Below are 12177 nucleotides of genomic sequence, written 5' to 3' on the forward strand. Positions count from 1 at the left end.
CGTGCGGCCAAGGGCAGGGTCACGTCAGGAAGGGCTCGGGTGCTGTGTCCCGTGTGCTGGGCGCGCGGCTGAGCTCGAGTTTAGCGGTGGCGGTGTGGCGCGTGGTCGGTGATGGCGAGGCTGGTGTCCGGGAGGAGAGGCCAGGGTAGAGGCAGAGACGGGGGGAAGAAAACGGTTTTGTGGAAGGGACACATTTACTTTGCAACTCGAGTTTATGGAGGTGAGTGTATATGATAAGTGTTTCTGAGAGATGTGGAAACAGGGCAGCATCCCTGTCGCTGTTAAAGGAAGACGGAGCGGGGACGGTGGGAGGGGTCGGCGTGGGAGGGGTCGGCGGAGGCCCACCTGCCGCCCGCTGTGCCTTCCAGCTCTGCGTCATGAGTCTCTGCAGCAGCAGCTACAGCGAGTGGGGGCTGCAGCTTCTCACCGACATGCTGGCCCTGCGGAGCAGCTCCTACTGGCTGGTGAGGACGGAGCTTCTGGAGACCGTGGCAGAGATCGACTTCAGGTGAGTGAGTCGGGCTCGTTGGGTCGGCGAACCACAGCCGCTCCCAAGTCTGGACAGGCGTTGGAAGACCCGGTCCCCTGGTGCCAGTAGTGACGCTTATCAAGTGACCCGTGTCAGCATCGGAGTGGTTTGCACGGCTGCCGCTGCCCATCTCCTCTTTGACTTTGCCCCCTTCCTGGAATGTTTACGTACAGGCAGAGGAGTGGGGTTTTCCAGTAGTCTTAGTCATCTAGGTGTTCTGGGTGGTGTGAATAAAAGAGCTCGAACTTCTAAGACAGTGAAGCTTGTGTCACTTGTGCTTGTTTAAACGAGTGTACTTAGCACTGTACTGAACTTAGCTGATGTGTATTGTGTTGCAGTTAAAAATAACTTCTGATGCCTTGCAGTTTTCATTTTCTAAGAGTAAGTTTTCTTTCCAGATGATTTCTCTCCATGCTTGCTTTTAGACGGGAAATGGTCCTTTACTGTCTGGGAATATTGTGCTTTTAAGCCGCCATTTATAGAGTGCTTGTTGCGTGCCAGGCTGGGCTAGGTGACCTCTGTGGGTTACCTTCTCTCAACCTCACAACATCTCCATGAAGTCGGGGTTGCTTTCACCTACGCCTCACAGACAGGACCCTGAGCGGGGCGGGCGGGGACCTTCCGGTCTTGGGGAGGCGCCAGAGTCTCAGCCCCCCCCCACAGTCTGCCCCTCTGAGCTGATTCTGTAGGGCACTTGGGTCTTTCAAAATAACAGCTGCTCATATCCATTTTGAAGGAAAATAGTTTCCTGAGCAGTGTCTGACTGAGTCTGGAGTCAGGAGAGCAGTGTAAATTCCACTTGTTTGGAAAACATGAGTCTTTCTGCTGTTTTAAGCAAGGCTGCCTCAGAGCCTTCCCTGGCTCTTGGTTAATGTGCTGGAACCGGCCGTCTTCCTTGCTCTGTCAGTCGTGCAGGCCATCAGCGGGTGTTTGTTCAGTAACTAAATTGTTTCATTGTGAAATATGTTCTTTTGTGTTAGGTTGGTGAGCTTTTTGGAGGCAAAAGCAGAAAACCTGCACAGAAGGGCCCATCATTATACAGGGGTAAGCCCTTCATTTTTGTGAGGCCGTGATTTAACTTCCAGGAAGTGCACTTTCCTAGTGGAGTAGAATGTCTTGGAATGCATTCTGTCCTAGATTTATTTCACATGAAGTATTTATTGACATCATGAAAGTTGTGATTGTATGCGTGACTTTAGGACTGGTGATGTTGAGTTCTTCCTCACTGGCTTTCCAAAATATCTGACCTAAAACTTAGTTAATATATCTGTTTTTATTATCCTTCTTTCCAAAGCTTTTAAAACTGCAAGAACGAGTGCTCAATAACATTGTCATCTATTTGCTTGGGGATGAAGACCCCAGGGTGCGCCACGTTGCTGCAGCTTCGTTAACGAGGTACTTACCAAGTATTTTATCTCTTTTCACTTTCTTGGTTAAAGTACTAAATGATATGAGAATGGGAAGAGAGGGGAAAATTCAGAGGACATGGGGCAGTATTCCTAAATCTTTTGAGCTCTGCACAGTCAGCTACTCTCAAACTATCAAAAAAGGTATTTTTCACTACCTTAAGGGTCTAAAATGGAAATTTAAACAACAAAGCACTAGCTTCATATTATAAAAGTAATGCACTTTCATGGCCAGAATTTTGAAATATGGAGACTAGCACTGGAAAAATCACCTTCGGTTCTACCATTGGAGATAACCACTGGTAACATTTTTTCCTGTATATCCTGTGTACAAGTTTCTTTTTCAAAATTGGGACAAAATGTACCTGCAGTTCTGTTATCTGATAATTTCCACATAATGTATTATTAGCATCTTCCTGTTGGAAATGCTCTTCTAAAAAAGAAATTTTAACTGGCATTGTTGTCTGGGGCGGCACCCTCTATTCAAATATATTCATATTTCCGTACTGAAGTGCATGACATTTCATATAGTGTGAGACAAATAAAGCCTGTAAATACTGTTCAAAAAGTTTTTTAGTTAGTGGCCACTTTTTCACTATGTAGTTGTGATAAATTTTTATATAAATATTATTTGGTTGGATATTAAATCTTTATTGATTTAAATAATGAATAATGGTTCAGTGACTGTTGTTATACATAAATGTTTATGTGTAATTTTTTTTCTTAGAATTAATTCCTGGAAGTTGAGTCACTAGGCCAGGCAAGCTTTCTGATTTTCCCTAGTAGCTTTATTGAGGTATAATTTTATATCTCTAAAATTTACTCATTTTAAGTGTACAGTTAAATGAGTTTTGGTAAATTTACAGAGTTGTGCAACCTTCACCACAATCCAATTTTAGAACATTTCCATCATCTCAAAAAGATCTTTTGTGCCCATTTGCAGTAATTCCCAATTCCCACCTGGCCACAGGCAACCACTAATCTGTTTCCTGACTTTAGAGGTTTGCCTTTTCTACATGTTCTATATAAATGAGGTCACATAATAAACAGATGGGACTTTGGCGTCTGGCTTCTTTTGCCTAGTTTTTGAGATTTGTCCATGCTACGTGGTGTGTGTGTTCCTTTCATTGTTGAATAGTATTCTGTTACATAGATAATACTCTGTTTTATTTATACCTTCACCAGGTGGTATTATTATTTTCACTTTTTGACTACTATGAATCATGCTTTTCATTTCTCATGGGTAGATACCTAGAAGTGGATTTTTATGGGTTTTGGTACTTATTGTGAAATTACTGTCCAGAAACAGATCAGTTTATGCTCCCACTCCCAGAATAGGATTGTGCCTGATTCTTCTCACCAAAACAGTATTTCAAAAGAAGTTAAATATGTGTCAGTTGTTCAGGCACTCATTGGTATTTCCTATTAAAGTAGCTTCTATCTTGTTTTAAAAGTAATGTTTACTGAACAAAATTTAGGAAAAATGTAAAGGAGGAAATAAAAATCTTTGTAATCAAACTGCTCAAAAGAAAACCAGTTACATTTCGGTGGATATTCTTTCGGTTTTCAATGCGGTCATTTGCATTTCTTTGATTACTTGTGAGGTGTACCTTTTCATGGATTTAACTGGATTTATATAACTTACTTGATCAAAGATCTTGGATCTTTACCATTTTCTGTGAATGATAGTAGTTTATTAAACCTTAGGAAAAAATTATACTTACGACCAGGTCTTCATGGAGGAAAGAGACTTTAAGTAAAGACACTGGGTTTGCAAACTAATGTGATAAAACAGTTGACTGTTTCTAAAAGTTATGGGCCCGTCTGTAGGCGTGTGAGTGCTCACACAGGGCGTGTGCCGAGCGCTGATTGCAGGGAGGCGCCCATGTGCCCCCTGCATTGTGCCTCTGAGTTCACTTTGGATTTGTGAGGGACCTCAGCTGGAGCTCTGCACCTGGGAGTGTGTGGGACGGTTTTGCAGACAAAATTGCAGAAGAGAGTAAGGGACAGCCCCTGGCATTCAGATCTGCCCTGTACTCAGTGCTTCCTGTGCACCTTGGCTTCACGCACTTGTTGACGCTGATCAAGATGGTTAGAAAGAGAACTTTCAAGGTTTTTTAAATCAAAGCATTTAATTATGTGTAGAGAGATGTATGTAACTGTATGACAGACAGGAAGAGAGTCCAGCGCCTGGTCTTTTCAGAGCGGGTGTGTGGGGGAGTAGCCCTGCGATCGGAGCCTCTGCTCTTAATTCCCCTGACGAAGGAAGTGTCTTTGGGTAGCCGGAGGGAGGGGATCACAGGTGGGTTTCAGGTACTTTCTAAGGAAAATAAACCTTGCTTTTATGTCAGGCTTGTCCCGAAGCTGTTTTATAAGTGCGACCAAGGACAGGCTGACGCAGTCGTGGCCATGGCGAGAGGTCAAAGCAGCGTTCACCTGAAGCCTCTCATGCACGAGGCGCAGCCTCCGTCTCACTTCTCCGCCAGCACCATAACCAGGTACCCCTGCTAGCCGAGGAAAGCGTGCCCTGGGCTCACTCTAAAGCCTCGTGTTTTCTAGAGAAAACGCTTGGAATAGGCGCTCCTCCCTTGATGGGGCGCTTCTCTTTTTCAGGGTCTACCACCCCGCCTCTTTATTTAAGCTCTGCTGCAGCCACACAGCAGTGACCTCGTAAATCGTATGATCGTTTGTTATGAGCCACATACCGACAGCTGTATTTTTCTCTAGGACTCTAATGCTATGTCTTCTCTAAAAATTTGTCCTTAAAATTTTCACTATATTTGTGTTACCTATGAAGAGTATAGTTACATCATGACATTAATGTTTAGGTGAGCAGGTTGTTAAAGAGTGTCAGTGTTATTTAGGGTTATCGCTAGTTCAGTGATGTGCAGTTATTATTATTCACATTTTTTTGTGAGAGTCTTTTATATACAATTTCAAATGGTTGTACACAGCCCATTCTTTTCTGTGTCTTTTAGACTAGAAGACTAACATAGACTGTGTTTTTTATTGTTGAGGACAGGACACTGAGGGAAACAAAAGTGAATCAACGCTAATCCTACCTGGGCTTCATTTATGTAGTTGGGGAATTAGAATTCGTATGTAACTACAAGGAGGGACTGAAATTGACACGTGCCAGGAATGGAGTATGGAAAAGTGGCAGTACTGTAGTGGGAAAGGACTTTCTTTTGTCCAGAATCAGGAGTAGATTCATGAAGGATTTCTTTTAACTTAAAGCTTGAAAAATGGGCAGCTTTGGACACGTAGAGAGATTGCAGGCAAGGCTGTGTCGAAGAGAGCATTGCTCCAGTGCTGTGGTGTTGGGAACTGGAGGAGGAGAGGAGTGATCGCAGCCATTTTCCTAGAATAATGACCACCTTTATTCCCAGTCTTTCTTTAACTTAAAAGTCAAGACTGCTTTAACCTCTTGTAGCCTTTAATCTTAAAATTTTAAGTGCCATTTGAACTTTGAAAATGTCATAAGCTTCAGTGGTAGATGATAAGTCTCCACGTCTCTTTCTCATTAGAATATATAGAGGCTATAACCTACTACCAAGCATAACAGACGTCACTATGGAGAATAACCTTTCGAGAGTCATTGCAGCAGTTTCTCATGAGCTAATCACATCAACCACGAGGGCGCTCACAGTAAGACTCTTTTGGTTGGTCTTAATGAGGTTACTTTTCAGTAGTTTGTGTGGTCAGTTCTTAACGGTAGGATGCTTGTATTAGAGCTCTTATATGTGCGGCTTACTAAGAAATTGTGCTTCTGTGAATAAAACCTGGGTTTATTCCAATGGGAATGGAAACAACTTTTTTTTTTTCTGAACATTAAATATGTTCATTGTAAAAAAATTCAGCCAGGGGAACTCCCCAGCGGTCCGGTGGTTAGGAATTGGCGCTTTCACTGCCGCGGGCCTGGGTTCAGTCCCTGGCTGGGAACTAAGATCCCACAAGCCGCGCGTCGCGGCCAAAAAATTAAAATCAGTCAATCAATCAATCAGCCAGTCTAGGAAGACATAACAAAGAAAAGAAAAACTACCATAATCTGAATTGGTAGTATATCAGAAGTTTAAAATATCTCTAGACTAATTGACTCAGTGACTTTATAATACATACGAAGCGGAAAAAAATCAGAAATGCCAGCAAAGATTTTTGTGTAATGTGATTATCTGTATCATTCTTTGTGATGCTGAAATTGTAAAAGAACCATAATGTCCAAGAGTCCAAAACTGATTAAGTTCTGATTATAACTAAATTCTGTATAGATGGTGATATGTTTATTATGCACTTATTAACATGGTGCTTTGGAGGGTTTTGAACAATCTGTAGAGTGGCCATCTGGATTATAATGAGTGAAAACAGGCGCAGTACAAAGCTGTGCATGCCTGCGCCCAGACAGGCCTTGCTTATGAGAAATGATGTTCACGTTAAACACATTTCTTACATACTTAAGAAAATGATGGGCAGAAAAGTTCCAAAATAAATTTTAGGATTATGAATGATTATGCTTTTTAAGATATTCACAAATTTTCTAAAATGAACAAGTCTAACTTCCATAATCAGAAAAAAAGAATGTTACACGAAAGTAGTGCCAATTTGCTGATTACCAGGTTAAATCTTGTCATCTATTTTATGTGACAGAAGGAATGCTTTCATGTTGTGAAAACTCAGGCAGTTATGATTAGACTATCTTGATAAGGATATAAGTGCCTTTCAAACTTAAATATTGTTTGGGCTGTCTGCAGTTTGGTCTTCCCTTGATTTGTTCAAAATATTATAAACATTATTTGTATTTATTGTGGCCTACGTATGTCAGACAGTGTTCTAGGCTTGGGATGTAAAAACCAAGAGGATCCCTGCCCTTGTGGTTCTTTCAGTCTGGTTAGGAAGATGGACATTAATCTGCTGGAGCAGACGGGGTGGGGTGAGCTGGGGTAGGAAGGGCATTCCTGGTGGGGGCGGGGAGCACGATGGTTAAAGTTGGAGCCAAAGGAGGTGCATCACTCCTGGCCTCTCCTCACTGGGATATAATCGACCCTCCTTAAACCTGTATCTCAGTTGTCCAGCTGTATCTTCTAAGGTATGAACTTGTATCATGGGAGGACAGATGTCTTATCGTTAGATACAGATCGCAATTTTGTTTTCATTGTTCGTACTCGTTATAAAGGGAAAAAGGAGGTTCAATTTAACAAACTTTTTTGGTGTTTGAGTGTGATTTTCTCATTCCTTTCTTCTTTAGTTTGGATGCTGTGAAGCTCTGTGTCTTCTTTCAACTGCCTTTCCAGTTTGCATTTGGAGTTTAGGTTGGCATTGTGGGTATGTATTTTCCTCGGCGCATGGCTGTCTACAGTTATGTGATACAAACGTAGTTATACGGATCCCTTTCTTTCTTTCTTTTTAAGTCTCACCTTAACAGTTTCACCTTTTGGAGAAATACCCATTGGAATATTTGCTTCTGCCCTGTTAGTTGTGTGGGAAGCTAGAGAAGGAGCTATTGGGAAATACTGAATTACTTTTAATTCTAATGGACGTCAGATGCTCACTCTTAAGCATTTTGGAGGATCTGAGGGTATGATCTGCAGGTTAATTTAAGGGAATTTGCATATGCTGGCAAAAGACTTTTCTAATTGGCTTGATTCTCTCCAAAATTATTCACTATTCACTATGTATTAAAAACTTAGAAACATTTTTCATTTGAAATCAAATGTGAGCTATGGTGCAAAATCTTGTAATCAATTACAAGAGTAATTTAGGAACTATTACATTTATATTAGCAGTTCTCATTTAAAAATGATTTTCTTCCAGTAGATGGCCCTCATAGCATCTGTGAAATAATTCTGAGTCCTCTACAGCATTAAGGAGTAAGCTTTTGTTATGTATACTGATAACTGAGACAAATTTAGTAACTCACCGTCACATTTGGAAGGAAATCTGCAGATTTCTTGTGTGTGTCAGCGTATGGCCAACTAACTTTGCTTGAAGTAGGTGCGTCCTCTGGTCCTGGGTGATGGCTTTCCTGTGTCGTAGATGCAGCATTAGACCTGACTTCAGAGCAACTCTGGTGTTGGGGTAAACGTGCTAAGTCAGTCGAAAGAGAGTTAAAAGTTATCAGAGTAACCAGTTCCAGTACTTCCAGTCAGATCTGCTACCTGATTTCCTGTCTCGGATGACTTTCATGGGACTGTGGTTACAAGAAAGATGCTAGTTCACAGTAGTAAAATCGCTTTGTGAGCTGGCATGAAATGAACAGTGATGTGCCTTCCTTTTGGTTCATAAGAGAAAGCAAGGCTGTTATCTTAAAATTTTTCTGTAATTCGATCTTGCAAACGTCTGCTTTCAGAGTGCCCCCGCTGAGCGTCTCTGATGAGTCTAGAAAGAGCTGTACTGTGGGCATGGTCACGATGATCCTGACCCTGCTTTCATCAGCCTGGTTCCCACTGGATCTCTCAGCCCATCAAGATGCTTTGATTTTAGCCGGGAACTTGCTTGCAGGTATTGGTACTGGGTTGAAAGAGGGATTCTAGGTCTTTAACTTTTGATTTCCTTTTGGGGGGTGGCGGCGGTGAGCGCATGGAGGAAAAGTATTGAGGTCATTGCCAGGGATGGCTTGTCCCTTTAGTCAGAATTTCAGACATTACCGATAGGCATAAATGTGCACTGCAGGCAGCTATCCTGTGCCGAGTATTTTAAAGCAGCCCTGTCCCGATCTAGCCCCTCAGTTAGCTATAGGTAAACTCATTTCTAATTTCATTTTAGCGGGCACCCTGTGCAGGTACTGTCTCAGGCACGGGGCCCATGAGAAAGTATGGTGTGTGGGCTCCGTTCTCAAGTTGAATGTAGGTTTGTAGCGACACACGTCAACAGAAGTTCAGTGGCCGCACGGAGCGGCTGTAATCACTCTCTGTCGGGGATTAGGACAGGAAGCGACATTGATGGGCTGGCAGGAGAGGGAACACCAGACGGGGCACAGCACACGTGAAGGCATGCAGACGTGAGAGATTGTGTGACGTTTGAGTGCTAAGTAATTTTGGATATTGTGTGAGGGCGAGGACGACGATGGAGAATGTGGCTGGTGAAGGATCCGTCTCCGTTAATGAGGACTTAGTCTGTTTGCTCTGGGAGGTCATTGAAGAGCCTCATGAAAGGGAGTAGCAATCTGGGTAGTATTTTAGGAAGATCGCTCGGCTGACGTGAATGTGGATTGGAGGAGAAGTTAGGGAAACCCATACTTAAGGCAAGATCAAGAGAGTCTGAACAAGATAATGGCTGTGGGTTGTGTGGGAAGAGACCCATTAAAAGAGAGTGAAGGGGGCAGAGTCAGCACATCTGGATCACCAGTTGAACTTCAGTTGTAAAGATCAGGAGGGGCACTGTCACGTCCTGGGTGGATATGTGATGGCGGCCTTCATGGAGGTTGGGGACACAGATTCAGGGGGAGATGTCGGTTTCCTGTGGAACCTGAGGCATCAGTGGGCCCCCAGGTGGAGGTGTCCAGCAGACTCGACGTAGACGGGTCTGAGGGACTTACGCCTTGGCCCCATGCTGTGGAGCTGGGGAGGTAACGTGTGTGCCCGCGTCACAGCCAGTGCCCCCAGGTCTCTGAGGAGTCCGTGGGCCTCCGAAGAAGAGGCCGGCCCCGCAGCCACCAGGCAGGAAGAGGTGTGGCCGGCTCTGGGTGACCGGACCCTGGTGCCCATGGTGGAGCAGCTCTTCTCCCACCTGCTGAAGGTGGTCAACATCTGTGCACACGTCCTGGATGATGTGGCTCCTGGACCAGCAATAAAGGTAACTCCGTGCTTGGGCAGCTGTTTTCAGCTGGTCCAGATGGCTCCTTGGGCCTCCAGGCATGCCTCTGTTTATTCATCTGTCCCTTCCTTATCCTCTTTTGCTTTAAATAAACAAAATTGCTCATATCGTGACACTAGATTTAACACCTAGATGTGCTCATCCAACTTATAGCCCATTTGGTATCGTCTGTCATTTACTATCACCTGTGAGAGGGAAATACCTGGCTTTATTCTTGGGCTTTCAGCGTTGGCCGAGAAAGCTCAGCATTGAAGCCGGTCTCTCCCGAAATGTTTTGCTTTTCTTTGAATTACAGTTCAGTGAAAACTATTCACACAGTGAATTTAAGATGGCTCAGTTCACTTGTAATTGTATCTGATGGTTCACTCGCTCTCCTGTCTCTTCCACCTTGACAGCTCAGGTTCTCCTCTAGCTGCCAATTTGGTCCCCCTGCTGCTACAAGCTTCTCTCGAGTCCTTTCTCCCAGCTTAACCCCTGAATTAGTGAACTGCTCCTCTGACACTGGCCTTCTTTGCAAAACCTCTCCGGCCCTGGACTCAGTCCGCTGCTTCGGCCGTCGATTCTTTAACCCCTGCTGGCCTGATTTCTGCCAGTTCCCCACAGCAACGCTCCCTGCCAAGACCCGCCTTTGACTCTCGTGGGTGCTTCGCAGACCCTGTCTCACCTCCCCTCTGCATCTCCCAGGACCACCTCTCCTGTACTGAGGCATTCTCTCTGGTTGGCTTCCGAATCCTCTGACCCCCTGCTACTGCCGGGGTACTTCCTGGTTTAGTCTTCTTCCCACCATCCGTGCTCTCCAGGGCTCTGTTCTCAGTCGACCCCCCTCCATATTCTCCGGCCCAGGGCTGTCCAGCACAGCTCTCTGTAAGGATGGAAACGTTCCATCTACACCAGCCGGGACAGTAGCCACCAACCACATGTGGCAACCGAGCACGTGAAACGTGGCCAGGGCAGCTGAGGAACTGAACTTCTAATTTTGTTTCATTGTCATTAAATTTAAGTAGCCACCTGTAGATCGTGGCTCCAGCATGGGACCGGGCAGCTCAGTGCAGTCAGGTCTACTCGCAGGTCTTCAGTATCTAAGCGGGGCAGACCCCAGACCTGTCTTCGGAGTCCAGTGTGGCCAGCTGCCACGGGTCACCTCTACTTGAGCAATCCGTAGAAATCTCATTCGGTCCAAATCTGGACATCTTGGTCTCCTCCCCAGCCGGTGCTTCTCCCCGTCTCTCACTCCATATTTTTCAAGCTAGAATATGGGAGTCATCACAGCTCTTCATCTTGCTCACCAAATTCTTTGTTTTCTCTCCTAAGTATCTTGCAGAAAGCCCATATATGTGTATGCATACACGCATATACATTTACACACATCCATACACGCACATGCAGATGTGCACACTTTTCTCTGTGCTCACTGCCGCTGTTCTGCTCCAAGCTGATGTAGTGTCTCCTTTGCACCGCTGCGGTGGCCTCGCTGAAACAGCATTATTAACATATCACACAGTTACGGTGCCATTCACACACCGTGCACCTCACCCATGTGAAGTGTATGACTCTGTTCTAGTGCACCCAGAGTTATTTGGCCATCACTACGATCCACTGTAGAACCCCCAAAGGAGCGCTGTACCATTTGGCTCTCACCCCCCAGCCCTGCCACGTCCCCAGCTCCAGGCAGCCACTGAGCTACTTTCTGTTTCTGTACGTCTGCCTGTTCTGGACATTGCATGTCAGCGCAGCTACACAGCTGGCGTCCTTTGTGACTGGCTCCTTTCGCGTAGCGTGTTTTCCAGGTGCAGCGGCTTCTTTCCCGGTCTCTCTAGCCCTTCCCTGTCAGCCACTGTGCCCTTTGTGCAGACAAGGCTCCGAGGTGTAGGGTGGCCTCTCTCAGATCGCGGAGGGGGTGAGCAGCAGAGCTGAGGTGCCCGCGCCACTGCCTCCTGCCGTGTGGGGCTGGGGCGTTCTGTACTGTCCTGTGTATGCAGAGTGTGGGCTTTGTGGAGGGTCCGGGTTTGTTGCCTCCTGCCTCTGCTTCTTGTTAGCTGTGACCTTGAATAAGTCACTTCATCATCGCTGAGCCTATTTCCTCATTTGAAAACGGAGTTCAGAGCGTTGCTCTGTACCCTGTTTCACGCCCTGGCTCCCAGAGAGAGCCCCATTGCTTGCTATTGGAGGTGGCATGCCGGGGCTCCGGGGGCCTCCTGAGACCCCGCCTGACTGCCTGAGGGCTCCTCCGTCTCTGAGCGTTCATGGTGCTCCCGTTAGGAAGTGCTGGGTCAGTTCCCACCACGTGCAGTTGTTGTGTGGGCTAAAGTGGATGGTACGTGTACGGAGTCTGGGCTTCATAAATGTGGATTCAAAGAAGAGAAATGGATGGCACGGGCGAATGGTAGAAGCACATACCATGGTTTTCAGTCCTGTGTTGGTGACACTTCCTTC

The 12177-nt window shown here is 45.4% G+C and overlaps 1 protein-coding gene across 15 annotated transcripts in view; it reads left to right on the forward strand.

The window, feature by feature from the left end:
* HTT (huntingtin) overlaps nucleotides 1-12177 on the forward strand; it is a 137239-nt gene that overhangs the window by 55268 nt on the left and 69794 nt on the right. For all 15 annotated transcript variants that reach the window (XR_012331826.1, XR_012331825.1, XR_004526584.2 and 12 more), the window contains 8 exons: nucleotides 369-508; nucleotides 1510-1573; nucleotides 1824-1924; nucleotides 4287-4433; nucleotides 5463-5583; nucleotides 7178-7254; nucleotides 8279-8430; nucleotides 9521-9723. Coding sequence is in view for 12 of the 15 variants with exons in the window: in XM_073804773.1 (XP_073660874.1) it covers nucleotides 369-508; nucleotides 1510-1573; nucleotides 1824-1924; nucleotides 4287-4433; nucleotides 5463-5583; nucleotides 7178-7254; nucleotides 8279-8430; nucleotides 9521-9723 (1005 nt within the window). In the remaining 3 variants the exon portion in view is untranslated. The remainder of the gene's footprint in view (nucleotides 1-368; nucleotides 509-1509; nucleotides 1574-1823; nucleotides 1925-4286; nucleotides 4434-5462; nucleotides 5584-7177; nucleotides 7255-8278; nucleotides 8431-9520; nucleotides 9724-12177) is intronic.

Source organism: Tursiops truncatus, chromosome 5 (genome assembly GCF_011762595.2).
Source record: "Tursiops truncatus isolate mTurTru1 chromosome 5, mTurTru1.mat.Y, whole genome shotgun sequence".
NCBI classification, from domain to species: Eukaryota; Metazoa; Chordata; class Mammalia; order Artiodactyla; family Delphinidae; genus Tursiops; species Tursiops truncatus.